Here is a 27,972-nt window from a genome sequence, read left to right on the forward strand (position 1 = left end):
GCAGTACTTTGATGAAGTTGGAAACTGGACATTCAAAATAGTCACTATAAAGGAACTGGGGCTGCAGTAAGGTTTTTGTCCTAAATACTTGGATGCTATCATGCTAGGCTAGATAGATTTTTTTTTTTAAATTTGCTTGAAAATTAAAATTGTAACAAAATTATTTGATAAACAATTTTATTTCTCCTTTTATTTTTTTTTAATGAAGGAAGGGTTATGTTTTAATAAGTCATCAGATTTTAACGCTCCTAAGTGTTATTCTGGCACAAGACAGTACTTTCTGTGTTGGTTTTTACAGCTGATCCACTTCATCTGTCTTTGCAGTAGTCCACATTATTGTCCCATCCAAGCTTAAAAATCATATCTTGAACATTACTATGTTGTAAGAACGTGGCTAGGAAATACAAGCAAAGACTATTTTTCAAGATGACTATTAATAAATGTTAAGTTCGGGAAAGAATTACTGAATAGGTGAGGATTATTTTTCTTTATATGAGATTTGATCTATATTTTTAATTTTAAAATTCTCCGGGTAAATCAACAGCCACTGATGATGAGATCTTCGGCAAAATCTTCCATTGTGTTTAAAAACTCCTGACAAAAGGCACATGCTGTGTTTGAAGGCCACCACTCAATCCAAGTGCTGGAGTCCAAAGGGTACTGGAATCTAAGAAGACAACAGAAAATGATCATTTGCTGCTAAGATTCGAGGATGAAAATGTCAAACAGAAAGAGAATTACAATATGAAATTGCTTGCTTTGTGTTCATAATCCTGAAACATCTGAAAACACATTGTGTAACTACTGGTCGAACTAATACTTAGAAAATTAAATCAGTTATACATCATGTAAGAATTATTACATTCAAACACTTGCCACTTCACAGCACACTTTAAGATTAAATCTTGGCATATTCTGATGGTAATTACTTACTTGAAATTGTAACCAACACTTATCTTCAAGGCTTCTTTTCCCATGATCAAATACTGCTCTCCTGGGATCAATTCAACATCTGTACAGCTCTTCTTTTTAACAAAGGTTATTTCATTATTTTTTTGAGCAAAAGCCTGCCCTGAAGTAGAATGTCAAGAATTGGAAAATTTTGTAAAGAGAATTTCCAGTAACTCATATATTAGACAGAAAAACACCAAAATGTTCTACAGTACAGCACAGCCAAGGGACCTATTTGCCACTAGTTATATAACATGAAAATTTGAGGATATAAAGCATGTTTCTTGTAAAAGATTATTTAAATTAAATCTGATTGGTAAATAAGCCTCGTGCACATTAAATAATTTTTTATTATAGTAATTATAAGGAATATTGGGTGCTTAAACTCAGAGGAAAAATGCGTGGATATCAGCTTCGGTTCCACAGAACCTACGAGCAGCTACCTCTCCCAAAGGTAAGAGAGTAAGTGTGCAAGAACATTCTAAAGTGCCTTCTCCCAGAAGCACAAACACACCCAACCTGAGAAAAGTTAAGGCATGGCATATCCTTGCATAGTACCCCACTTCAACCACTGTATATACAGTAAGGAAGGGCATTCTGTGGAATGAACGAGACACTTGAACAGCAGCTCACAACTGTATTAATTGATTATGGAATATGTTCACCTTGTTTTGTCACATAAAAGACATTTAACTGATTACAGTTCACATTTGTTAACAACAGCTATAATAAGAAAAGCTGTTTAAAGACATCAGACAGACTGCCCTTCTCAGGGCATAAAAGATTTCTCAAAGGCTGTATTTGAGACTATGGTTTTCTACTCTCATGAAATGACTAGGTTTGCTGATTTTTGTCAGCTGCTTCAGTGGTCTCAACCAGACAGCTTTTACTCTAAAGAAATTGTTAAAAGGATTAAGAAAAGGACACTCACCTCTTTTATAGAGATCCAGAAGAACTGCAGAATACTTTACAAAATAACCTTCTTCACTGCGAGATAAGATGTTCACTTTATAAACTGCAGAACAACACAAACCAAACTTTCTGTTACTCCTTCTTCCTGCAATACATACTAAATTTCTTACAGATGCTCAGATGGAGAATAAAATGTCCCTTTACAGTACTAATTTCTGGGAAAACGATAGCTATAGCTATACACTGTAGGGCTAAGAAACATCAAGTTCTACCCATGCTCTAACCTGATGGAAGCTCTACCTGTGCTCCCATCTGATGCCCCACAACTTTCTCTGACCCCAAAGCTACATGATGATGTTAGAATGGTAGCAAGCACGAGAAGCACAGTGCTTATTAGCAGAACTGATCAGGTCAGGCTCACTGGTGCGCTAACCCTGGTTATGTGACTTGAATTCAGTAGAGGGTATGGGCAGCGCTTACTCCTCTCTGCTCCAATACATCACCTTCACACACTGTATGCCACTGTCAAGCCTACTGAATATTTTAATCACTACAGATCTAATTGGAACTAAATGTTTTGCAGCAGTAATAAACATTTCAGTCAGAGCACGTGAAATAGGTAATGACAATTCACATATTACCATACGCAATATCATTCTGGCATGCAGCTTCTCTCCGGCTCTCAGCAGTTATTGACCAATCCAGTCTCCTTTGTACTTTACTACACTCAACTACATTGAGAAAGAAAAAAGCCAGTGTTAAGACAAGGTCATCACATGTCCTCAAATAAAACATCATGAACATTTACCTGTTTGGGATAATCTACTTTAACTCAGAAATACCATAATTAGGGGGTTGCATGCTGGTACAATGAATATTTAATATACAAAATAACACCCTCAATCACCTGAACTTAATCCAGTCAGACATCCATGATCATACCACACACATTTTTAGATTTTTTTTTTTTTTTTTAAACGTAAAATTCGGAGAGGACAACAGCTGTGTTCTAGGGGGATTTCTTTTCCTTGTGTTTAGTGTGGTTTTGTCCAAAGCACTATGCTGCATTTTCCCACCAAGTAAAATGGGAAAACATATTTAAAAAAGTTTACCTTCCATGCATTTGCACTCATCTCCTTCACACAATCTCACAAGTTTTTCATTTCCATAGGGGTTATAAAACATAGTGCACCTTTTATCTAGAAGATCCAAAAAGAAATAATGAATATGTAAGACTACTGAAGCCCAAGAAGTCATCACTGAAACTTTGTGAGTCAAAAGTTACCTGAGCTTAAAATAACAAGGATTAAAAAGCTGTTGAAGAAAGAAAAATATAGTCTTTAAGGAGGAATAAAGTGTTAAGAAAGAAACATGGATTTGAAGACATGGAACACATACCTGGTGCATGATATTCATATACAGTGAATGTGGCAGGATTTAGCATTCCAACCTTGAAAAGCTCACTTATCCGGAACCCAACACAGAGAAAATTATTAGCTGGCACCTATGTGAAAGACACATGAATTAAGGAGCTCTGAAGGAAAACAAAATTATTCTGAAGAGTTAAAGTAGTGCTTACAGTTAGGAAAAGGGTAACATACAGAGTCTATCTGCAGAATAACATGCCCATCTTTTATCTCATAGTCTGCTATCAACTGATCAACTCCACTTGCAAGCTGTAGGGGAAAAAAACAAAGAAAAATCTTTTATACAAGTTAAACAGTTTTGGATGATCTTGAAGGTTTTGTAATCAGTAGCTTTAACATAATACTGAGATGTAAAAACCCTTATTTTAGGGTTGCCTCTTAATAATGCTCATACTCTCACTTGGGGTTTTTTGTTTTCTTTTAAGGAAATTACGCTTTTACTCGTTCCATGAAAATAATAAAGAATTAAAGAGCTAATTATCCTTAAAAGAATACATGAGTCCATGTATAGTATCCTATTTAAATCCTGTAAGTGTAACTCTAATTGCCTTTAACTAAAACTTGCATGCTTGTCAATAGGAGCTGGATGAACACAAGCACTGCAGTTAAGATTCAGTTCACAGACTCTATCCACCACAGTTAGGTGTGTTCCCCTTATGGTTAGCAGATACAGCATCTCCAGAGGTTGATTCACACTACCCTAACACAGACAACCACGCTCTCTCTGCTTCTGTCTTTCCACTAACAACAGAGGGAGCCTAGACGTCAAACTTTAGATGTCTAGCTTCTGGCTCTATCAAAAATCCATAATCTAGACTTAAGTAGATTATTCTCAATAGTATGAGAAGTGTTTAGAAGCAATGAGGATCTAATGATATAAATCTGCACTACTACTCTAACAGAAAAAGATGAACAGTAAATATTACAGTTCTGTCAAAAAAAAAAATCAGTAAAGAAAAAAGTTCTCTAATACATACAGTAGATAAGTCTTCTGTATTTGCTTCCAATCCACTAACCAGACCTATGTCCATCACAGCATGAGCAGACCCTGACCGTGGCTCTCTCATGCTGGGCCTGTACCTAAAATAGATGAAAAATAATATTAGTTAAACATAACTGAAATTAAAAAGAAATCTTCAAATGTGATCTCAAAAAAAACTAAGAAAAAATTCTATCAACATTTAGACCACAGTAAACCCAAAATAGTCAAAGGAGTAATTTCCGATTTATGCTGATATCATGCATAAAGAAGCTTTTCTTAATACTTATGTTTCAGGAGAACCCATGCATAAATTAAAGAAAAACTCCCTCCCAAAGAGATCATGACCTTTGGCTCTAATTTTGTTTACACACATGAATAAAAGCAAAGAAACAGGAAGAAAAGAAGATTAGAAGACCAGGTGCCATTATTACAAACAAAACCTTTTTAATCTCTTAAAAAATAAAATAAATGTAATGTAAATATGTGACCAGAAAGCCTTTGTAACATTCTTAGATTAATTACATAATGCATACGTAGACCCAAAGTGCATTTGCTTCGCACTGCTCCAATTCCTTAACGGGTCAGCTGGGAATTCCACCTTTGCAAGGAGGAACGTTGAACGTTAGGAAATCCAGGACATTTAGAACCAGCATTTAGTTAAATGAAACCTTTAAATGTAAAACACTGGCTCAATCAGTGGGGGAAAAAAGCAACCCACCAACCAACATCAGCTGTACTTACTTTGCACAAGCCTCTAGGCGCCCAAGCGGCTCCCCCTCTTCTCTTGTGTAACCTTTTCATATCAAGTAGAATCAAATAAGTAATTTTGTAACTCTTCAGAAGCAGCAATCCAAAATTCTCATAAAGCATTTTCATAATTGAAAGATAACTCTTTATATTGTTTTGGTGGTTATTTTTATAGAAACTCATTGTCTAGCCACGAACAAGTAACATTATACTTCTTTTATAATTCAAGTGAAATGACAGCTTTAATGCTTAATGTATTTATTGTGTACTTGTGTTATTAAAAGTACTTCATGGCAAAAGCTCAGAATGTGATTATATACCCTGTTGTGACTGGACCAAGACTCTCAGTACCTTGTAGAGATAGAACTCACTGTAACCCCCACCCATCCCCCCTCATAATTCTTTCTTCTGCTGGAAGTTTGTATTCCTCACTCCCTCAACTGCAAAAACTCTTCTATAAATGAGTAAAAATGCACCTAAGAGAAATACATTACAAATTAATTCTATTCACAAAGAGGCAATCATTTCAAGAGGGGCTAAAAAGGCTTCTAGCAATTTCTTTTCCAGCTTTTGCATTTAGAAAGTGGCAGAATTTATTACAGTTTCATTCTTAATAAGAAACACTTTGTTAAACAAAGTAGGGTGTTTTTTCCTCCCTCCCTTGCACTGAGTGTATTACAGTAGAAATATTCAAAACCCTTTACCATCATCTCTCTTTGGAACAATCTTCAATTCAAAGTTACATGACTCTTCAGAAGTACCAATTGTGTTATACACTGTCCTCACCTACACACATACAAATAAATTAGACAAAACAGAAGCAGTGAGCAATCCTCAAAACTGTCAACAAAAAAAATGTGAACACTCATAATATGGAGAATATGATACCAGTAAAACCAAGTCTGTACAGCATGATTAGTTTCGATGGACACAAAACAGAGTAAATAAATGATAAGCACAGAAGGAATTGGGAATTCTTGAGCAAAACCACACTACTCTTCCTGGTCATTTTTACAAGACTAAAAATATCATCCTAACAACTCCTGATATTTTATGAATATAAACACTGGTACACAAGAATACGTACATTTCAGATGTTATTAAGGTTGATGCTAGAAGAGGCTATGAAAGATTAGAAGAAATATATCATGGCAACAGCTTAATATTTAGGCACGCAAAAAGCATTCCTTTAAATATTGCAGGAAAACAGCTTTTCAATGACATTGCTTAATAAACTAAGAGTAGACACCAGAATAATAGAGAATTGTGCAATTTCTCAAAATTGATCACTAATTTGGGTCTTCTCTGTTTGGCTGTCTAAGCAGAGACACTAATAATTGATGAGCAGTAAAACTAAGTTGATCATCTCTTTAGATTTATGGAACAGAAAACCTCCAATGTAAAGGAAGAAACTTCACAACTTCTCTCTCATTAGCCATAAGTCATACAATGGCTTGGACTTAATCTAAAATATAGCCATAATGACATCCATATCACTTCAGTCTAAAGGTGAGGGCAACAAATGGAACAGTTAATGAGAAATTTCAGTTTCTTTTTCCACAATGATGTTAACAAACCAGAGATTCCATTTTATAAAATTGGTTGCGTGCTTACATTTACTGTAGCTATGCCAGTGCTGCTTCCAGTGCTCACATATATGTCATCATCCAAAGGTACCTAAAGGATTGATGTTAAACCAAAGTTAAAGGTAGTGCTATTAGCAACACTTCAGGTCAGATGATCTACTTTTCTATATTTTAAATACATATTAAGGCCTGATGCTACAAACAGATTCTACAAAAAAGCTTCATAGGAACAAGTAGAGATACTAAATTTAAATGACTATTCAAATGCATTAAATTGAGCAGATAAGCAAAGTCCTTAAACATTTGCTATACCAAATTACTACCAGTTTATTAAAAGAAAAACCTGCTTTAGCAGCAATTTTAAAGTTCAAATAATTATTTAACAAGTTGCTAAGATTCTGGTTTCACTTTGCAAAAGCAATACTATTCACTCACTGTCATACTTCTTCCCACGAAATTATCTTCTGTCAGTTTAAACACTTGAAGGTTTCCATGGTTTTTGTATGCTACCTTAACATCCATGTCCAAATTAAGCCGTTTGACAAGAAGGGCATATTCAGTCAAGGCCTCAAGGGCATTAATTGTGTCCTGACAGAAATCAATTATAAGGAATTAATTCCAGAAATTAAAAAGAAGTGAAAACATATTACAAAGGAATTTATTTTCTTCCACTTACACATGATTACAAATAATGGTAACCATTACTAGTAAACAGCTTAGCAGGGTCGCAACACTACACTTAACATGGTGGTAATATATTTAATATTATACTCATAGACTTATTTGTGCAATTTAAAAAAATGCATGCAAGTACTAAAAAGGAAGCAAGGAAATAGCAATAAACAAACACAGCACTCCGTTTCCTCACAGATTTTTAATAATTTTAAAAAAAGGAGGTTGCAAGAATTGGAAAATTCTAGGTAGTATGACTAGTTGATAGTGTATTAGAAATCTGGCAACTTTCACTTGACTTTTAGTCTGTTCCTGCATACTAACAGAGTTTTTACGATGAAAAATGCATACCTTCTTACACCGTGTTCCATTTTTGTGGAAAACGAGAACAAACATCATGTCATGAAATTAAATACTCTGTTTAATAAAAAACTTGATTCTTTTCATTCAGCAGGCCTGAAGTCAGTGGAATCAGCTTACAAATTTCTATTTATAATCGACTTCATGAAAAGAAATTGTATTTCCCAGAGACAAAGAACATCATGGCAAGAGTCATTTGATACTAACCCCATACATAAGACACTGAAGTTGTCAATGTGGTCATCTAATGATATTGCCCTCTTAAGATGTCTTAGATTTTGGTGCTTGAAGAGGAGAACAAAATATTTAAAAGCTGACCTGAGTTGAATAAAATCCTCCACCATATCTTTGTTCTTCAGACAACCACTTGATGATTGGATTAGCATAATTTTTGTCCCCTCTTAGCAAAGTAGTAAGCAAGGCATATGCTGTAGTTTCAACCATTTGTGCAGTAGCAGAGCTGGGAGTGTGTTGGTCTACTGTTTTGAAAGTATCTTTCCAAAAACGATAAATAGGAGGGTTACCTACAAAAGTATAAAAGGAAGGTTTCAGATTGAAACATAGCAACAGCTCTCTCCAGACTACACAAGGTGAAGTATGGCCTGCTGAGGTGAAGGAGAAAAGGAGGAACTCACTCTGCATTTAACAGAAGAAGATACACTTCTCTTGAACTAGTAAGTCTGACATATATATTAGAAACTGATGATAAACAGACCTGATGCAAAGCCTCTGATGCATATCCAAATATCGCTGGTCCTGAACAGGGATAGAGTGACCAAGCAAATAGAATACAGATTTTTTTTTTTTTTAAAGCCACTTTCAACAAATGAGACAAAGCTTTTCTATTCCAGTAGAAATCATTACTTGGCAGAGAACAGTCTGAGTCCCTTGCCTGTGACAAAATCCACTAAAAAGGAACAGCATTCATGAGAGACTACAAAGTCCCTCATCAACCAGTGAGAAATTAAGGAGGAAACCAAACACAAAGTAAGGGCACTGGCAAATATTGTGAAAAATTCCACTCTGAGCCAAGGAAGAGAGTGGACACATCTTAAGGACGACGAGGCAGACAAAAGCAATCCACTATGGACACCTGCACAAAAGGAAAGCCTATAGCTAGAACAAACAGGGTACAGTGGGAATGACAGGCACCTGGCTGACTTGTACACTGCTGAGGAAACTGTGCTCTTGAAAAGCCGAAGGCAGGATTCAATCTAGCAAAAATACTAGGCCACACAAGACTAAAAATTCACTTAATGCTCTCCAAGCGGTGCCATCACATTAGAGAATTTAAAAATACTAAAAGAGGAGCCTGAGAGCCAACTACAGTACAGACTCTGAGAGAATTTAGTAATACCTATGACAGATGCTTCCTTCTTCAGTGCAGAGAACGCCGATCGTGCAGAGTCATGGTTCAAATCCACAAGAGCTAAAGCATATGAAGTTATTGCCATAGTAAAGGGGCTTTGAGCAGACCGCACATTTTTCATCAAATAATCTCCTGCTTTGTTTTTAGCATCATGGATTTTCTGAAAAGATGAACAGGCTAGAGCTTACATCTATTAGGCTTTTTTTTATAGTAACACATCTCTCAAGACAATATAAGGTATATATAATATCTACTACAATGTATCTTATAATAAAATGATCCAGAATTTCATCATTGTTCTTTTACTGATTTTGAAAGACAAAGACTAACAAAGCAAATAAATCTTAATCTTTGAAACTGAAAAGAGTCCCTTGATTTCCTTGAACAAATGTTAAAGAAAATGGAAGAAATTAGAATCCTGTAACATGACTGCTGGCAGAAATAAAAATATCATTTACCTGAGTAGGACATATTTTAATTGACTTCTCAATTCCGATAACACAAAATGCTGTGAGATACAAAGATTTTTCTTTAGCTTCTCTAGGTAATGTACCCTACAAAGTAAAATATGTAAATATAATTAAAAAGAAAACCAGTTATTTTAAGTAAACAGAACTTTTTACAGTTTAGGTGAGGAAACAAATAGAAATTCCTGTAAGAAATACCAATTTGGTTTAACCTGAAAATATGTTGAGTCTTTTGAAGGTAATAGCTTATTTGTAAAAAAAGAGACCAAAATATATAACATTATTGGCAAGCCCAGACTATTATATTGTAAAATCAACCTACATTATTTTTTTTCCTAAATATTAAGAAGTGGCAAGCAACTACTTTTAGTGGGAAAACAGAAAGGTTTGCAAGATTGTGCTGTTCTTTAAATGAATTTAGAAAAAGGCCAATCTACCAAAATTGTCTTGAACAGGTGTTCTGGTGAAATGCAGCCTAGAATATCTTGCATTCCTAAAACACATTACCTCCTGGGGACTTCAATATGCCCAGAAAATGTTTGAGTTTCATACCTGTAGTTTCACTGGTTGGTAATTTGAAAATTCACTGAATGACCCATCTGGCATTTGACAGTTATCAATCAACCACAGAAGTGAATTACAAATAGAAATTTGATCAAGATTTATATATCGATTAACTTCTCCAAGAACCCTTAAAGCAAAAGCTGTCAACCTGCCAACGAAATCAAACAGATTATATTTGTTTTAATTAGCAGATACCCACATTCTTAGAGGTTAAACACAACTTTGCACTATTTATGATTTAGATATGCTACACACTCCCAAAGTTCAAAAAAGTATTGCAGATGAATTTTAAATTTAACTTAATAAATGGGCAATAATTACTCAGATAATTTAAAACTAGGATCAATTTCCATGTTTCAGGATATGAACCCATTACATTCCCAAAAGATTACTTTTTCATATGCACAGAACTGAAGGAAGATGCCTTTGAAGCATCTTCTTCCTTCCTTCTATAAGCCAGCTGCATTTGCCATTCTGAAAGGCAAGACAGTGACTATGCATTTTGCCTGATTTTCAACAGCAGATTCTGTTTTCCATGAACAGTACTACCCCTCCTGTTTGATAGCCTTTAAACACAATATTTGTGTGAAGAAGAGGTATGTCTATTTTGCCCTTGCTGAGGTCCCTATACTTAGCTTTCCTTCTTCAAAGTTGGGGTGCAAACTTTGCCTGAGCTTTTGCCTTCTGCAGGGAACCAAGGTCTAACACAGTCCTCTTGTAAAATTCCAAGCCCAAAGAAGAGGTTTCAGAACTGAGCAAAATCTTACAAATTATCTCAGGTATGTCTGCTCCTAACCATTGGCCCAACTTGGTTGTAATGGTGTGAACTATGGACATAAACAAGATTTAGCAAGTGAAAGCAAGGAATCGAAAAATATTATTCAAAGTTGTAAGCACCATTGAGCTCTACCATCGAGCTCACTTCTCATGCTTATCAGAAACTATCACCTTTAAAAACCAGTTATAATATGAAAGCAAAGGAGTGAAACAAGCCTTCTTCATCCATTCTAATAAAAAGTCCTTTTTAACTCACCACGTGCTAGCTTGTCCATTCTTCCACATGCTGTATGAGAAGTCAGAATTTCTGAATGACAAGATGCTCACAATGCCTAAGGGATATATTAAGCAGAAAATAAGTTATGAAAAGAGATTTATATTAACATTGTATTTGCTCACTCAGATACATTCTCTTTCTCATTCAGCAAAGTTTATGCACCTCTACAACTCTGAAGCAAGAGAAGAAGCTATATTTTTCTACCTTCTTTCATCTTCCTCCTCATTTGAGTTCTTGAAGTTAAGGTTTCAGGACCCAGTAAATGCCAGTTATTTGACTCTTCCAACCACCGAAATACATAAAATATCGGGGCAATACTCATCAACTCTGCCTCTGCACTGCCCTTTGGCAGATTAGTAAGAACACTAAGACCACTAGGACTGAGGACTGTGGCAATCACTTCACCCATAATATGTCCTGTAGAAAGAAAAAAACCCAACATTTATTTAAATGAGAGATCATGAAAGTGAATCCAAGGGCAAAATCTGACTGATACTTATAAGCAATCATTCTATATGAAGTATTTAAAATTTTACACAAAAAAAGGTGATTGCAAAGCCTTTTCTTAAAAGGAGAACCTAGGAATAAATTCAGATAAATTTAAACAAAGGAATAAGAAATAGCAGAAAAGGAACATATACACAGAAAGTATATATACAGTAGACTGAAAGTTTCGGTTCAATTTACCTTTTACACTGACATTTCTATCAATTTTTGTTTTAGGGACCAGATTTAGTGGGATTTTGTATCGAAATTCTTGTCGCCTCTTCAGTGACCCTATAATTGAAAAAGTATATGTATCATACTGCATAATCTAAACCAATAGATGATTCAGATGTAATAGCCAGATTTCAAAGTTACAACTATCTGAGAAGTCAGAAAATGCACGTGCAAATAGTATCAACCTTTGAAAAATAACAGGTGCAAATACTTTAATCTTTCTTTTGCCTTTTTTGTTAAGAAAAAATCTGATCTGGACCTAAACTTTGTGGTTTCAGATCAATCTCTGGTTAAGTGAGAACGTATTCTATTTTCATTAATAAAGCACCTGCTAACTGGTTTTCAAGCACACAGAGGAAAGCTTAGTATTGTATCATAGTAAAAGACACATATAAAGGTTTCTTTAAGAAATTAATCCATGTATTTTTTTGAATATAGCTATTTTGAATTTTAGCTATTTTGCAATGGATTTGTTGGTCAATGAATGGACAGGAAATCCTTGGAAGGGACACATGAAAAATATTTCAGTAAGGAGAAGTGCCAATTTTTTCACATTACAGAAAACTTGATCATCATGAATCAAGAATATGAAAAAATAAACAAAGACATATATGATCAATTCTCTTACCATAAAGACCCTGTGGATCCAAAGTGAAACCTGCATGAAGTTCTTTCTTAACGCCTTCTGGCTGAAATTGTTAAGAGGAAAGAAGTAGAAAATGAAAACGCGTTTGATTAATCAAATATATTAGCTGGAACAACAGTTTAAAACTATAGTATTTTTGCCTTCTACATCCTTCTCCGTAGTTGAGTTTTACTTAACTGTTCTACATCTATTCTATGTATTTTTAAGCTAGTGTTCTATCTCCCAAAATTCTTGAGAAAATTTAACAGATTATTTAAGTAAAAGCTTAGGAAAGTATAAAATTACAAAAAAGTGCCTTTCAGTGAGGCATGCTTAAGCAGTTGAAAATCCAAACCATGTAACTTAGAATATTCTCCTTGCTTACTAAGTTATAATCTGTTATACACATAATCTTTCTGACGATTCTTATAATCACAGTTTAAAAATGTGCATATTCAAATACTCAAGTCATGCATTTTTGCACTGCATACACCTCAATGAATTCAATGATATCATGTAATATTTTGGATTATAATAACATTAAAATAAAGCAATATTTATATATTGATTTAATATATTTTTATTCCTTGTGACTGAACAAAACACAACAAACATTTTGCTTTCTTTTCTTACCATTACACGTAAAGTTTTAACCACAACTTCACTGTTCCTGGCTGTCAGCAATGTAAAGTTGACAGTGTGAAGACCTAACTCCAAAGGAAGTATTTTGAATGTAATAGGTGACAAAGAACCGCCATCTAGATTCTTAAAAATACAACTGCGTGTCCTCGCTCCAGTACTTGCAGAATCTCCAAAAGAACAGATTCCATTTCCAGCTGATATTTTAACACAGAACTGAAATGGTGAAAGATTTTAAATGTTTCACCTCCATGACAGGTACATCACCAGAGAAATATTAAAGCCACTGAAATACTATAATGAGCATTCTACTACTGTAGTACTACTTTTCTACTTACAATAAGCAAGTGTTACTACCTTTGGAATTACTATTACTTGCACTACAGACACACTAACAAATGTTCATTGGCAACACCAGGGAACTACTATACAAGGCTTCAAACACATACCTGCTTCATACACATACCTTTGCATAATTTACTCACATTTTTTCAATAGTAATTTTGCACTTGTTTTACGTATTTCCTTAAAAATAATCCTTTTATATTAAATTCCTAGACAATGTAATCTGTGAGCTCTGAACAGACCATTCCAAAAATGCCATCACTTTTTGACACTGCGTCCAAACAATTGCAATAGAAAAATTGTATTTTAATTTTCAGGAACAAAGCTGCTAGGCAAGAGCATAACAACATTGTAATCAGTGGAATGGCTGGAAATGAAACAATTAAGGATTAAATTCATTGTTACATAGTTATGTAGAACACACCTAACACTAGCTGAAGGACTGGAGCAATCTGATCCAAGGATCTGTTTATACTGGATACTCGTAGGGGGAATGCTTTTTAAGTTTTTTATGTTAATCTTTCCATAGAACTCAGTAAAACCACAGATTACCTTAATTGCAGAAGCTTTATAGTTATAAACGGATCCTTTTAACTCAATTTGTTCTCCTCTCACCACAGAATAAGGAACATGAATGCTCAGGAAGATATCTTTCACAACTTGCACTTCCAATGGTGCAGCAACACATATGCCTAAGAAAATTAAAAACACAAAAGCACACTATTTTATCCACCCTTCTGATGAACATGTTTGAAAAAGTCTTCACATACTTGCCACCTTTACTGATGACTTATTTTGCAATATGTACTTTGAAACTGTCCAAGCTTTTTTAAAAGCGACCAGGCTCTTGCTTCCTGTTCCAAGTTGCTCTTCACACAATACTTGCTGACATACCAGTCCTTTGGGCGTCTCCTTCTCCCCAAAACGAGAAACAAATTTTCTGTTTGGGCTACCATATCTATCGGAAAATTTGTTTCTTCCTCTCCTCAAGTCCTTGAGCTGGACACGGTAAAGTTGTGCCAGGGAAGAGTCACTCACTATTTGTTCTTAGTCATTTATTACGGGCTGCTGTCAAACACAAGACAGGCTTTGTTTTCCCAGCCGCTTACATTCATAACAAGAAATGAAGTCATTTTCTTTCCCTAAAATATGTATTTTCATGCTTTTTCTGTTTATCAACCAGAAAATGAACATTTTAGAACATGCAATGAACAATTTAGAACTGCAATGACAGGTTCTGCAAAATCCAAACAGAAAAGCTCCCTAATTTTTTAGCTACAATCTAATTAGGTTGCAGTACCTACCTTTATCAGAAATGCCAACACCTTGTATTTCCCAGGTAGTCAGTGAGTCAGGCAAGGTGACAGACAGTGTCTTTGACCTGTGTTTAGAAGTGTTAGCACATTTATACATTATCTATCTGTTAACACTAACAGCTCATCAACACAAAGACAGTAAATGCCCAGAGCAACTCCTGTATCTAAGAGAGACTTAGATAAGACAAGATACGACAGCATATTTAGAAAACAGGACTTCTGGATTTTTGTTCGACTAAACTTGGTTTCAGCCGACTTTACAGAAGCTGGTGTTTAGCGAGGTCGGAAGTGAAAGGAAAACTGACTCAAGCTGGGCACCAGACAGCACCACATGGAGGGAAACATGGCAGGAACAGTTTGTTTGTGTAAGACTGCATTTTAGCACACATCTCGGGTACCACTAAGGATACCCAATTTACCTCAATTTTAGCGTTTACTTTCTCTAAAACTGATGACTAAGTCAAATGTTGGTAAATGATTTGAGAAAAGTAGTACCTTGGAGAAACTTGGTGAACTTCCCATAACCAGCTTTCAGGGAAGTAGCTACGAACTTCTGCCTCATCCAGTTCCAAGAAAGCCTCAAAATCTGAAGAACGTAAATAAAGTAAAAAAAACACCCCAACAACTGAAACACCTGCCAACAGCCTTCCACCAAAGGCTTCAAAATCATTATCTTTTTGTTTTGTGATACTGTATTCTGCTTACTTGCCTCAGGTTAGTCCCGATACAAGAAAAAAACGTATATGAATACCCTCCATCAAAAGCCTGTGTTAATCCCACTTTATCTATCTACACATGTGAATACCTGTCCAATATCCAGACAGATTAACTAGTTAACAAGCAATTATGGGGAGAGAAGAAATTTCACACTCCCACTGCTCTTTCCTGAGACATTACCCATTGGCTGTTTTGGGCCTGACTCAAATTTAGCATTCAAGTTCAGCGACGCCTTCACAGGCAACGATGCTCTCATCTCACAGTGTTGCTTGTTCTAAATCTGGGTGAATAGAATGTAGCCCTTAATCAACTAAAGAACTGCTCTCCTCCCCCTCTTTAGGGGTATACAACCAAGGTCTTTGGAGACTGGTAAAATTCTTTCTGGAATAACCCTGGCAGGTAGTAGGGAGGGGTTAATGCATTAACAAAGCTATCACCTCTATATTTACCCATATTCTGCTGGAAGCGTTTCACCACTCCACGGGAAGAGTTAAAGCTCTCGTACTTACGCATTCTCGCCAATATTAGAAGTTTATTAGGCTCTTCCTCCCGCAGTCTGTTTGCAAATTCACAGCAATTTCTGAATGCGGAAATGCACTTTTCATTACTCCGAATTCGCTGAGCTCTCTCCCTGCAAGTCTCAGTGACTGGATATGCTTTTACTCCAGCCATGCAGCATTTTCTAATTTCTGGATGTACATATTTGGATGCTGAAATAATAATAGAATAATTCCCTTCCTTGAGATGAAGTTTTTATTTCCAAAAGCATCTTAACTCACTATACCGAATGTATTTTTAAAATTTGCAGAATTTCAGTGAAGGTACAGATTTGAGGGTGAACATCAACTTGTCATTTTTCAAAAGCTAGTGACACACACTTAATCACTAGTATTCTGAATTAAAAATATAAATTAGATAAGAGGAACTGTATTACATTTTAAGATTTAAGTGTCAAAGGTTCTTCTGACAGGCTTGGTCCCTGGCAGGTAGTCACTGGGAAAGACTGCTATATGGTAGTACTGATTCTCTTCAGAAAAGGAAAAGATCTAAAACATATGCTATATTTTCAGTGTGTACTTAAATCTTGCCAACTTCAAATTCAGCATATGGCTAAGAGCCCTTATAGATGGGGTCCTCTCTAAAGTCATCTTCCATTACTTGTCAGTCTCTCCACTACATTAATAGCAATAATTATAAGTGGTAAGCAAACACTCAGATTCTTGATTTCTAATGGATGTGATTTTTTTTTTATAATTATACACTTTAAAAGATTTTTTAAACACCTTCTTTGTATATCCGATCCTCAAAGTCAGACCGTTTGGTTCTTAAAACTTCATTGCAAGTTTCACCTGTTTAAAAAATAAGTACAAAAGACATGACCTTTTTTGTAATAGTACAGTCCACTTAAAAATAATTCCATAAAATCACATTCCAAATCTGGGAGGCTTTTTCTGTTTACTATTTTAATTACACAAAAGTGTTTTCATTTCAATTACAGTACGTTAATCCACAAGTCATAATGTTTTCATCCCTCAAAAATCATTAGTATATGCATTCCCTATTAACTTAATTAAATTCCAGCATAATAACTGAGCGTCACAATGAAATATTTCAGAAAAGAAAATCCACAATTTCATGCTTAAAACAAAGGAATATACCTGCTTCATTTGAATCATCGGCATTTGCATTAGTTAAAAATGTAAGCCCAGCCATTCGGAATACATCAACATTGTTCTGTCCTCCTCCAGCACCACACCCAAGGTCACTCTTTTCCAAATGTAGCATTACCTGAGGAAAAAACACACTAGCAGCTAACTTAAATGTGGAATATATCATACAATGAATGAGAGTTAGACTTGCAGAAAGGCCACTTTAGTCTGGAAGATGTCCTCACAGCACACTGAAGAATACCATTTAGCAATAGTTGAGCTAATTCAAGCACCAGCACCAACACAGTCACTTTTCTGTAGCCCACATCAGTCAGAGTCATGGAGACAAACCAAGATGGAGTGCTCCACTAACATGTTAATAGCAGTTCTGATACTCAGACTAGCTTGTTTAAAACCAATTCAATAGCGCTGCAAAACAGATTCACATGATTGAGGGTTAGTGCAAAAGTATTCTCCTACTCTTATTCTATGTATTTTGTATCTGACTGTTCTGAAGTATTAAAAAGCTGCCATTTGTTGTCACAGGAATGAAGTTCTTTCAGTGACAGATGATATGTAGGTTTTACTTACATACACAAGTATTTAAAATTCTACAAGGACTGAAAACCTCTATAACCCACTGAACATAACAGCATTTGCCATACCATTCTACCAGTATGCCTTAAAAATATAACCTGAAAAGGTTATAGGAAGAACTAAGGAGAATAATGTAGTCTCTGTAGCACTGCAACCTGGTTTTGGCCAAGTCTGAAGAGTTCTGATATGGCAGTTCAGATCTGCCTTATAACCACAATTTACTTTTACTGGAAATCAAAATATTGTGCATTTATTTTTTTTATAATTTTGAACAGTCAGATTTAAACCAGCAACTTTTATTCCGGATTGAATTGCTCTTCTGCCTGTTTTCAGGCTTACTGAATGCATGACATGTAATAGCTATTCTGAATATGAACATGAAACAAATAGCAACTTGTTTTCTTTTGTGGCTACTACTTAACTTTTTCCATTGCTCTCTTTCCTCTTCCTGTGACCCCATATACTGCCTTGTCAACAGATGACAAAGCAACAAAGGAACTGAATTGTGTTTTCATGTTAAGCGATACAACTTCTGCTGGCTTCAGTGTGTCTTTGCTTGATTGCAGCTTAACCTACAAATTGAAAACAAATATTGGTAATTTTAAAAGCACACTGTTCCAAAATAATTCCATCTGAAGGCAGACACTTTAATAAGTCAAGGAAGTGTTAAAGAAGTTGTGTAAATCCAATTCAAAATCTGACCATAAAATGAATGCCCACCCACAAATTTTAGTGCCTATTTCACTACTTACATCCAGACTATTCCCACATTTCTGTTCCACATTCAGCCAAACTGAATCAGCTACTAACTCTGCAGTTTCTTCTCCCATGACTATGTAGTAAACAATAAGACGTGCTGAAGGGACCATTTCTTGGGTTATCTGAAAAGTTAGATGCTCATATTCCAAATCCTTAATTCTCTCCTGAGTTCCAAAGCTTACTATCTTCCCTTTAGACGTGATCTAGAATAGAAAAATGATGGAGAATAAAAAAGTCAAATTTTATATTTAATATATTTCTTACATGTAATAATTACTTGCATTTAGATATAATCCAACACACATAAAAATGCATTTGGGATCAGTGGGTTTAGTTCAAGGGAAAGTAGCTCTCTCCCTCCTCCCCTAAAAAGAAGTGCTGTCTCTGCACATCTTTCTCTTCCTCTGTATTTCAACTCCTGAAATAGCTCTTGAGACTAGTATTACCTGTTCTTAATCTCAGTCTATGTCAGATGAGAATTCAAAACAATGGAGACTTAATATATAATTTAAACATGAGACTGTTAACAATTTTTTACTGTAAGACTGACAGATCACATACGGAAGGAGTGGTTGTCTGAGCTGCATGTATTCTATGCTACTTCTTGGTTGTTGAAGTTTTTCATCTATGGACATATATTAAATCACAATTCAATATTTTCCTGTGGAAACATCTGTTACTTACCAAATAGCTGTAGTGATGTATTTTATGAATATACTGACTACGTGGATATACATTAATATTTATTAAATCCCCTACTTGTAGTATTTTGTGGTTTGAAGCCCAGCCAATATATAGGTAACTCTGACTTAATGATGAATAAGCTTTTGCTTCATAGGTTTTACTTGCTTGGTTTTCATCTGAAAGATGTGGATCTGCAGTTTTTACCTGAAAAGATAATAAAATGTCTGAAATGTTCTTTAGTAAAAGAAGGAAACAAAACCCCTGTGTCCCAACGTCTGACTAGCTTAAGTACAGAAGTATACCTAAAACCCCAAATAATTACAACATTAAAAGCATTTTGCAACGTATCATTCAGAAAGGTTAATAAAAGCCAACTTACAACTCTGTTTTCTTTAATAAGAAGATCTATAAATATCAAGTGAAATTTAAAATGGTAGTGTAGAAGCACGTACATAAATAGAGCCAAAAAAGTTAATGGTATGTCTCTCTACCTAGTGAGGGAAGCACTCTCAGAAATTTGTTTTCACACAATTCATTTAGGTTTTTTGTTTAATAATTATTATGAAATAAATGTGACAAGTTAGGATATTTTGTTTCAGAACAATTTAATAACGACTTTGATAGAGAAGTAACGTTTCATTATAGCACCTGCATTTCATTAAGTTTATAAACTCGAGTGTAAAATCTTTCCATTAGTGTTGTACATTTGTAAAAGTACAGAATTAAACCCTTGAAGAAATAAATTAATGGAACGATTTAACTCACTTGAAACTCCAACATCTTGCTATTGGATGGGATATTAACAATAAACAAAGCGGTTCCATCATTTGTGCTTGTTTTTCTTCTCCCAGATTCTGCACCCTCTGATATCAACTCAGTCTCATCCATTTGCTCACTAAATGATTTTGCAGTGAGAGTTATAGGGACATTTCCAACAAACTGATCTACTGTATCTTTCACCTGCACCTGTTCATCAGAATAGATAACATTTCTTATATGTATGGTGACATTTTCAAGGAGAAAACTTTCAAACTGCTAAGCTTCTTCTACAATAGCAAGTTCAAAAAAAATGTAAAAGGTCAATGGAAATTAGAAATGTGTTAAGACCTACAGTAATACATACAAAAAAGAATAAAGCTTCTGCATTATGGGTTTTATGTGGTAATGTGCAACAATACTGCTTATGTTAACTAACCTTAATGAAGAATGGAAGTCCAGGCTTCACAAAGAGAGGAGTAGCAATCAGGTTCAATTTGTAAGGAGATACAGCAAATCTTACTCCAGCAAATTCTGCTTCACCACTGAGGCCACCTGACAAAATATTACACCCCTTTTAATAATCACATCCTAGAGCCTGTGTTTTCTCCACTTGCCTTCAAAGGGCAGCACAGCCTGTTGGGTACAGTGAAGTCCTTGCATCTAAAGAGTCAACTCCTAGCACTGTTGTGAAAACAAATAGCAAAAAAAAAAAAAAAAAAAAAAAAAAAAAGTTGAATCCCTAAACATTTTTGCAGTGACAGATGGGCTGGTCTTCTTTGTAAGTTTTTGGAAGGGCTTCTGAATACTAAAGGAAGTCTGATACTAGGAAAGTTATCCATAGAAGTTCTCTTTCTAGTTCTGTTTACATTTTCAGATATATTAAAATAAAAAAACCAATTAAAAAGCAACTTACCTGTAGACTCCAACACTGATGCCACAATATATAAATATGACCCATCCAATTCTTCTAGACTTTGAAACCCTATAAAACTCACTGCTTTCTTACTGTTAAAATTGATCTCAGCAACTCCATTTTCAATCTGGAAATGAAATATAAATCAATATTTTATAGTCAATAATTTAGAAATAATATAGAGATACACTACACCCAAATTCTAACTCAGCATGTTTCTGTTCATTGTCTATTTTCAGAGGAAATCAAAGGTGGAGATGTTTTAACGAAGAATACTTCTTAGTTCCATAAAATCACTGATAATTAATCAATGAATGGCACACATTTCAGACTGCATGCAGACCCAAAAAGAGGTAGGAATAACACAGAGATATCCTCACTAAATGAGGAAGGGTAATGCTTTTTATCATTCTTCAATGACTAAATCAAAAAGGCCAGACTAAACAGGGGAGGGATAATTAGTGGAGAACAGCCTCCCCATTATACATCAGCATAATTTTGATCTGTTTGTCTCCATTTCTTTTTCCTGCAATAGATAGTATAAAAACTATTTCATAGACATTTCAACCACAGTTTGCTCAAGTGAGTAACTGAACCAGAGTGAAATGACATTGCCTCAGATGCTGCCTCTGAGCTTTCATTTTAAAGTGCATTTCAGTGTCCCTGATGACAGTGTTACACAGGAAAAGTTGACAATGAATAGTCAGTGCAAACTGTGAGCTGGGACCCATTCTCATCAAATTGGAGCTGGGGTTGTGCAGCCTGGAGAAGAGAAGGCTCTGGGGAGACCTCCCAGTGCTTAAGGAGCTGAGAGCGGCCTCCTGGTGCTTAAAGGAGCTACAGGAAAGGTGGGGAGGGACTCTTTATCGGGGATGTAGGGATAGGATGAGGAGTAACGGTTTTAAACTGACAGAGGGGAGATTTAGATTAGAAACAAGGAAAAAATTCTTCCCTGTGAGGGTGGTGAGACACTGGAACAGGTTGCCCAGAGAAGCTGTGGCTGCCCCTTCCCTGGAAGGGTTCAAGGCCAGGTTGGACGGGGCTTTGGGCAACCTGGGATAGTGGCAGGTGTGGGGAGGGGGTGGGACTGGATGATCTTTAAGGTCCCTTCCAGCCCAAACCATTCTGTGATTCTATGAAATTTAATGGGAAAACTTCAGTGGAATTGGATCAGTCCTGAACTAAGCACAGGAAATCTACACAGACTAGGCTTGCTGCTTCTTACCCTAGTTATATGCATTGCATGAGGCATCATCCTTTTTCCAGTCTCTTCAATTACTCCAAAACGAAAAAAAACATCAGCACTTGCAAGCTTTTTATTATAAAAATAGCTGAGAAAAAACCAACAATATAAATGCTTTTAAGATTATTTTAACAGCTGCAACAAAGCATTTGTTTCTGGAGAAGAGCAGTTTCCTAGGCAAGAGATAGAAAACAGTAGCTGTGTAGCTTTAAACACTTCTATAGAAAAGTAATCACTTCATAAGATTTTAGAAAAGGATCACTTAGTTCTTTTACAGAGCAGAAAGGGTTGTGATGATGGGGCTTCTTTAACAGAGGAAACTTCTGGCCATGGGAGAATCGATCCTCATGTAAAAGAAGACAAGATACACACATATTTAGAAATCAAAGCCAAATTTCCTTACCTAGCTTTCACAACAATCTTGAAGTTCTCAAATTTATCAGAGCTAATAAAGTTACTTTCTGGCTCTATGACGATGGAAAAGCTTGGCATTGCTGAAAATTGAATAGAAAAGCAAGCCACTTAGATGTGTTTTTATACATTAAGCCACAGGTACTCAGAAAGACACCTCTGTATAGCCATCAAAGAATCATGCTGGTTTCAAATGATTTGAATTACAATATTATAGCCCCAAAATACAGCTGTCAGCTTGTCCACAGTGAAGCACAAGTTCTAAAGCCCTAAGTTACCTGCAGTTGCCCTGGCTCCATATCAGTGCAACTATGTCAAGATGACCCAGCATACTAAAGAATAACTCTATTTAGAGGCAAGTTGTATTAATACAGACTTACACCAATATGACTGATTAGCTTGAACTGACATTGCCACCTGGCGTTACACTGCATCCCACTGCCGTGTACAAGCAGGCCAACGTTACCTCAGGCATCTCTGCATTTTCTTCCTCTGTACTGTATAGCTGTCTATAAATTTCACTGAAAAAACACAAAAATGAAGGTTCACAGTCTGGGCACACCTTACCATATTCCTTAACTTCAAATTGTGCAACAGCTGAGGTTATGAAATTCTTCTTATACTTGGCTTCAATCTTCCAAATTCCATACCTATGAAATGCCAACAATCAAACATTTTTAAGAAGAAAATTAAAGTCAAAGACAAAAATTAATATTACTACTTAACCATATTTCATGTTGATTATTTAGAGAGAAAAATTCTGCACCAAGTTTTTGCACATGTTCAATACTTTGAGAAGATTCTGCTTTGATATTTCAATAATTACTTGAAACTTATGTTAAATCATTGAAATAAATTGGAAAAGAAGATGTCATTATTTATATTATGACTATCATCAGAATTTTTTGTTATATAGCTACAAGCAGTGACATATTTTGAAGACTGCAAATATAACCAGGGTCATTAAGACATTATTTGCTAGCTTCTTTCCATATATTAGCCAAGAAAATGCTCAAAAGGACTCACACAGACTTCTATCAGGGTCCTTCTCTCTCTGACTAGAGCACAACTGCAATTTACATAATCATTTATAACAAAATCAATTCCTACAATCTTTCTGCCTTATAGCACCACAATAAAAATTATGCAAGTCTACTGTTGACAGTTTCAAGGAGGATACAAAATTAATTTTTACTCAGACTGAAATTAATGCTAATTTCCTAATGAAAAGTAAATCAGTCAAAAATGATTTTTTCAAACACCTGCTTGCATTCTTCTGCCAACTCAGTGAATCTTCAGCACCCTCTCAAGACTAAAAGGAGAACTGAAGAGATATTTATTTTGTATGCTGCTGTTAGTGGAAAAATGCTGGTGATTTGTATGAATATATGTATGAAATATGAATGTTTCCCCTCGTTGAAATCAATACATCTTTGACACCGTTTCTATCTCTAGAGTAGAAAGCTTTAGTTTTTATTAATCTTCCTTTTTAACTGAGCATGACAAACCTACCACTAACCATTCTTTAATTTCAGTTTTATCACCAGTACTTTCACATGCTGTATCTCCTCACTTTCTCTCATCCCAGTGAGAGTATGTCACCTATTTGAAAACACAGAGTAAGCTTCCCACTTAGCTTTAGGAGACAAATGTTACTTTGGAAGTCAACTGATAAGAAGAATACTTGGTCCTAGGTTCCTTATTTATACCATAGTGACACGCTACGTGAAATGTTAGAACTCTCCAAGTTTCAAGTCATGCACGCTCTGCGTCTTAAGCAAAAGACATTCTGACAGTCTCTAAGAAAAGGCAGTATTATGTTAATAATCTCAAAAAGTATTAAATAAATCTACTTAGGATTAGGAGGAATCTTGAAGTCAGGAAAAGACACTATTCCAGTAAAATCTTCTTCTTCTATAATATCCACTTTTACTCCTTCAGGATCCTTTAAATTAGAACAGGAAAGAATCACCAGTTACAGATCACTCTTCAAAAGGAAAATCTTCACTGTGTGATTTCAGAGGAAGCCTGGCTGCAACGTATTTTTCCAAGAGTTTTACCCATTTCACAGCTCGCAAACACATTTTTAGAAACAGCTCAGACTGAAATGCTGATAAAACATTTTAATGCAGTTCCAACAATTAAAAGCTGTTACTACACAATGCTTAAAATTGCTAAAAGGTTACTGTAATAACAAGCCTATTGTTAAAGGCTAAGAAATAGTGTAATAAATACTGATTATTTTTATATGTTAAATAAAATAAACTGTGTGAAAACCATATACTATTAAAATTCCCTCAAAAATCCTTTTCCCAGATATTAAAAGATAATTCATATTTTTCTTCTTTTCCATTCTGTAACAACTTCAGATCTGGGACTTGAAAACCTCTATCCAACTGTGCAACGTCATTTTTACATCTTTTAAAAGATGTCTGGCTACCTGCAAAAACATCTAACAGTTTTACTAAATATCGATTGCATTACTGATTTATCATCTAAGTAAACTTACTGGTTTTGTGATCTACAGAATATTAATATTAAATTCAATTACAACTTACCACAAAAGTTAGGACAGTTTCTCGCCGAGCTGGCTGCAGTTCTTCATTCAGAGAATAAACCCTGACTTTCACTGTAAGAATTATTACAATAAATCTCAAAGTCATACCATTATGGAGATTTATAAAAACAAAACCGAAACCTCAAAAAACAACCTTTTATCGCTACTAATTTTTGAAGTTTTTAGTATTTACAGAATGCTTTTGACTTTTTGTCAGTACAGTGTCCAAACCGTATTTTTAACATCTTCCCAAGAAAATCTTTCACTCTTTGTGCCACAGATTAGACATTTAGGGTGTAGAGGGCAGCAACTGAGAGGATATCAGGAGAAGTGATTAATTTCTACAGTATGATCAAATAGTTCAAAACATCATTTTGCTGATTAAAAAATTAAATAGCAGCCAATGGCAATATAATATAACCAAGAGCTTAAAGGACATTTAAACCCTAATTCCTTGGCAAAGTCAACAGACTTTAAAAATTAAATAACAGCCAAGAGAAATAAGCATTATTTACCTGACTGATCAGGAGTATAAACTGGTTTGTCTGTATGAATAAAAATAAACCCATTCTCATAGGAAACAGGAATTTTTTTTGATCTCGTAAAATGTGGAGAAACAGCTTCCAAATACACATACTTGACTGAATTCTCTGTTCTTGGTAAATCTGTTGGTAGAATCTGGGGCAAATGAAATAAAGATTTTAAAAGAATACTAAAATACTTTTTTCCTACAGTATTTTTTGTTGAGAAGAGCATCTGAATAGCAATTACTATCCTGCTCTTAATTATCTTTAAATAAAAACATCAACACCCACAAGGGTTTATTCTTGCTTACATCACAGATGATGGTCTGGAGTATTAAGCTACAAACAGATATTTTGAAATTTTGCATTTTATTTATGTCCAGAATTAAAATAGCAAAGTGCAAAGCCCAGTTATGAGGTTACAAGAGTACAAATTATCAGACTTCCATTTATACACGTGATGAATCCTGGTCACGCCAGAGTTGCTGTTGTGGCTGGTAGTCTGGTGAAATAGCTATTCTGGCTGAAGAGTAAAACTGGGTGAGAAGCACCTCCTGGGAGGCATCACCTCAAGTAAAACCTTCATGGTTATCAGCTTTCAGCAAAAATCTATCCAGCTTCCTGCACCCTTTGCTTCAAGCAAATGAGTTAAATAAAGCTTTATGGTGAAATCTGGGCCCCTTTGGAGCTTTTCACTGACAAACAAGACCAGCTCTTGAACCTCGGTTTAGTTACATTTTGGCTTACTCTGAACACTCAGTTGACATATCTACTTTCAACACTTCTCCATTCTCTCCCTTATTTTTTAAAGTTATGCAATTATGATAATGTTTCTAAAATAGTTTGATTGTATGATTCATTTTGGTGTCATTCCTCTACACTAATCTTATCCAATGTAATTTCAATTTCAGACAAACTCAAATGAAATAAACTACATGTGGCAAACTGAGAAATCAGGACGCTAGGCTTCCCTCCCCAGTTTAAACAACTGAAAACTTACTACAATATTTTTTTAACAGTTATAACTAAACATGACAATAAAAACACCGCAACAAAAGTCTGAATTCCTTACTGTTAAAGTTACAGCATCTTGGAATTTGTTGGCTGGAGTTAAAGAAATATGGCCAGAAGAATAAACAGCAAGCTTATCTGGAAAGCTTTTTATGGCAATATTGACTGTAAATTCCTTCTCATAATCAAAAGCTTGAACTACAACTTTCTCAGATGCTCCAACTCGGAAGATCTTTGGTGCTGTAAGGACATATCTGTATATGGAACATAAAACAATTAAAGGGTAATGGAACTATATTTTTTTCAGATTTCTCACTTCCATTTGTAATTCACTTAAGTGCACACTGTTAAAGCAAACAAGATAATCAGGCTAAGTTATTCCAAGACACTAGTTAAAACAGCAGAGCCCCAGTCAGAATAATTTTTACAAAACCTGTCATGTAACATTACTAAATAACAGCTTAGGTAGCGTTTATGGATTTGATTTGGTAGACACACAAAAGCATGTCTACTACAACAGGCTATTTATGGGGCAGTAATTATTCTTTTTGCCAAACCAAACCCTGAAACACTAACCTTCCAAATAGCACACTTGTGTAGTTTTCCCACAGTAAAGTTCTTACTGAAATGAATGGGGCAACATACAGTAAAGGCAAATGTGCATAAATATTTGCAGGATTACTCTAATTTCTTCAGTGCTCTACAAACTGAAGCATGCATCACTCCACAAAAGCACAAGCCAGGCTTTAGTACCTGACCACACAATGCATCTAAAATACGTATGAAGTGCCATTGAACTAAACATTTGATATATGTGAACCTTCTTTTTCTGAAATGCCAGAAGTACTTAGTTGGCTGCTTTCTACATACCATTGTTATCATGTAAGAATCAAAAAAACGCCAGTGAGTATATTTGTAAAACACATGTTTAAGTAAGAGCTTTCATCAAGCCTGTAGCAAAGTATCTGTCTTCAGGCACTATAGAAAAGCTAATGAGCACCAGCTTTACTTCTTAACTTTTTTGCATGTTTATCTTGTGGCACATAAGATGACGACTCTACCTCTTTTTCTGGTAGCAAATAGAGCAATTCCAGAAGCTTCAGTTCTTTTTCTAGCATTAGTCCCACATAAACTAGTGAAAACACATCCATTTCAATAGTGCCTGTTGCATTGGCTCTACTTAAATTCTGTATCTATTTCCCTAAAACAGAGGACAACAATCAAGTAACATTTCCAGCAAATTCTATATTTGCTTTACTTACGTTTTCTCTTGGCTAAAAGCTGTTCCGGAAAATAGCAAAACAAAAAAACATATTAAAATAGTCATAGCTTCTATGACAACAAACAGCAAACCATAGATGCCAATGATTCTGGATTAAACTGCGTTTGGCTTCTGTTGTAGGTGAACAGAA

At 35.2% G+C, this 27,972-nt stretch overlaps 1 protein-coding gene across 4 annotated transcripts; it reads right to left on the minus strand.

The window, feature by feature from the left end:
• Positions 1 to 160: 160 nt before the first annotated feature.
• On the minus strand, positions 161 to 27,944 carry C5 (complement C5). Of its 4 annotated transcripts, XM_074846268.1 has the most exons (41): positions 27,823 to 27,944; positions 26,622 to 26,814; positions 25,541 to 25,703; positions 25,027 to 25,097; positions 24,322 to 24,413; positions 23,036 to 23,118; positions 22,461 to 22,551; positions 22,040 to 22,145; positions 20,815 to 20,941; positions 20,338 to 20,453; positions 19,908 to 20,108; positions 19,143 to 19,346; positions 18,452 to 18,661; positions 18,122 to 18,271; positions 17,112 to 17,241; positions 16,737 to 16,802; positions 15,963 to 16,163; positions 15,232 to 15,322; positions 14,725 to 14,801; positions 13,973 to 14,112; positions 13,070 to 13,291; positions 12,440 to 12,500; positions 11,779 to 11,868; positions 11,296 to 11,508; positions 11,071 to 11,146; positions 10,026 to 10,185; positions 9,465 to 9,560; positions 8,995 to 9,166; positions 7,956 to 8,161; positions 7,041 to 7,193; positions 6,634 to 6,696; positions 5,724 to 5,805; positions 5,014 to 5,065; positions 4,268 to 4,370; positions 3,465 to 3,539; positions 3,262 to 3,367; positions 2,976 to 3,062; positions 2,505 to 2,594; positions 1,883 to 1,966; positions 934 to 1,072; positions 161 to 667 (listed from the first exon to the last, which is right to left on the minus strand). In XM_074846268.1, exons 1-41 carry the CDS (start codon positions 27,885 to 27,887, stop codon positions 538 to 540), a joined length of 5,037 nt encoding a protein of 1,678 aa, XP_074702369.1. In that variant the 5' UTR covers positions 27,888 to 27,944; the 3' UTR covers positions 161 to 537. The 4 variants fall into 4 exon arrangements, 3 of the variants coding, with proteins under 3 accessions (XP_074702369.1, XP_074702370.1, XP_074702371.1); XM_074846269.1 differs by lacking the exon at positions 11,296 to 11,508; XR_012625851.1 differs by lacking the exons at positions 161 to 667; positions 934 to 1,072; positions 1,883 to 1,966; positions 2,505 to 2,594 and having other exon boundaries at positions 3,023 to 3,062; positions 3,443 to 3,539.
• Positions 27,945 to 27,972: the final 28 nt, after the last annotated feature.

The sequence above is a fragment of the Strix aluco genome, chromosome 20, assembly GCF_031877795.1.
Source record: "Strix aluco isolate bStrAlu1 chromosome 20, bStrAlu1.hap1, whole genome shotgun sequence".
NCBI lineage: Eukaryota > Metazoa > Chordata > Aves > Strigiformes > Strigidae > Strix > Strix aluco.

Coding starts and splice junctions, on each gene's coding strand:
- C5 (XM_074846268.1), bottom strand. CDS start 27,887: ATGACTATTTTAATATGTTTTTTTGTTTTGCTATTTTCCGGAACAGCT. Junction 22,146..22,460: donor AAGATTGTTGTGAAAGCTAG/GTAAGGAAATTT, acceptor GTTTTTTCTCAG/CTATTTTTATAATAAAAAGC. Junction 4,371..5,013: donor CGCCTAGAGGCTTGTGCAAA/GTAAGTACAGCT, acceptor CATCTATTTTAG/GTACAGGCCCAGCATGAGAG.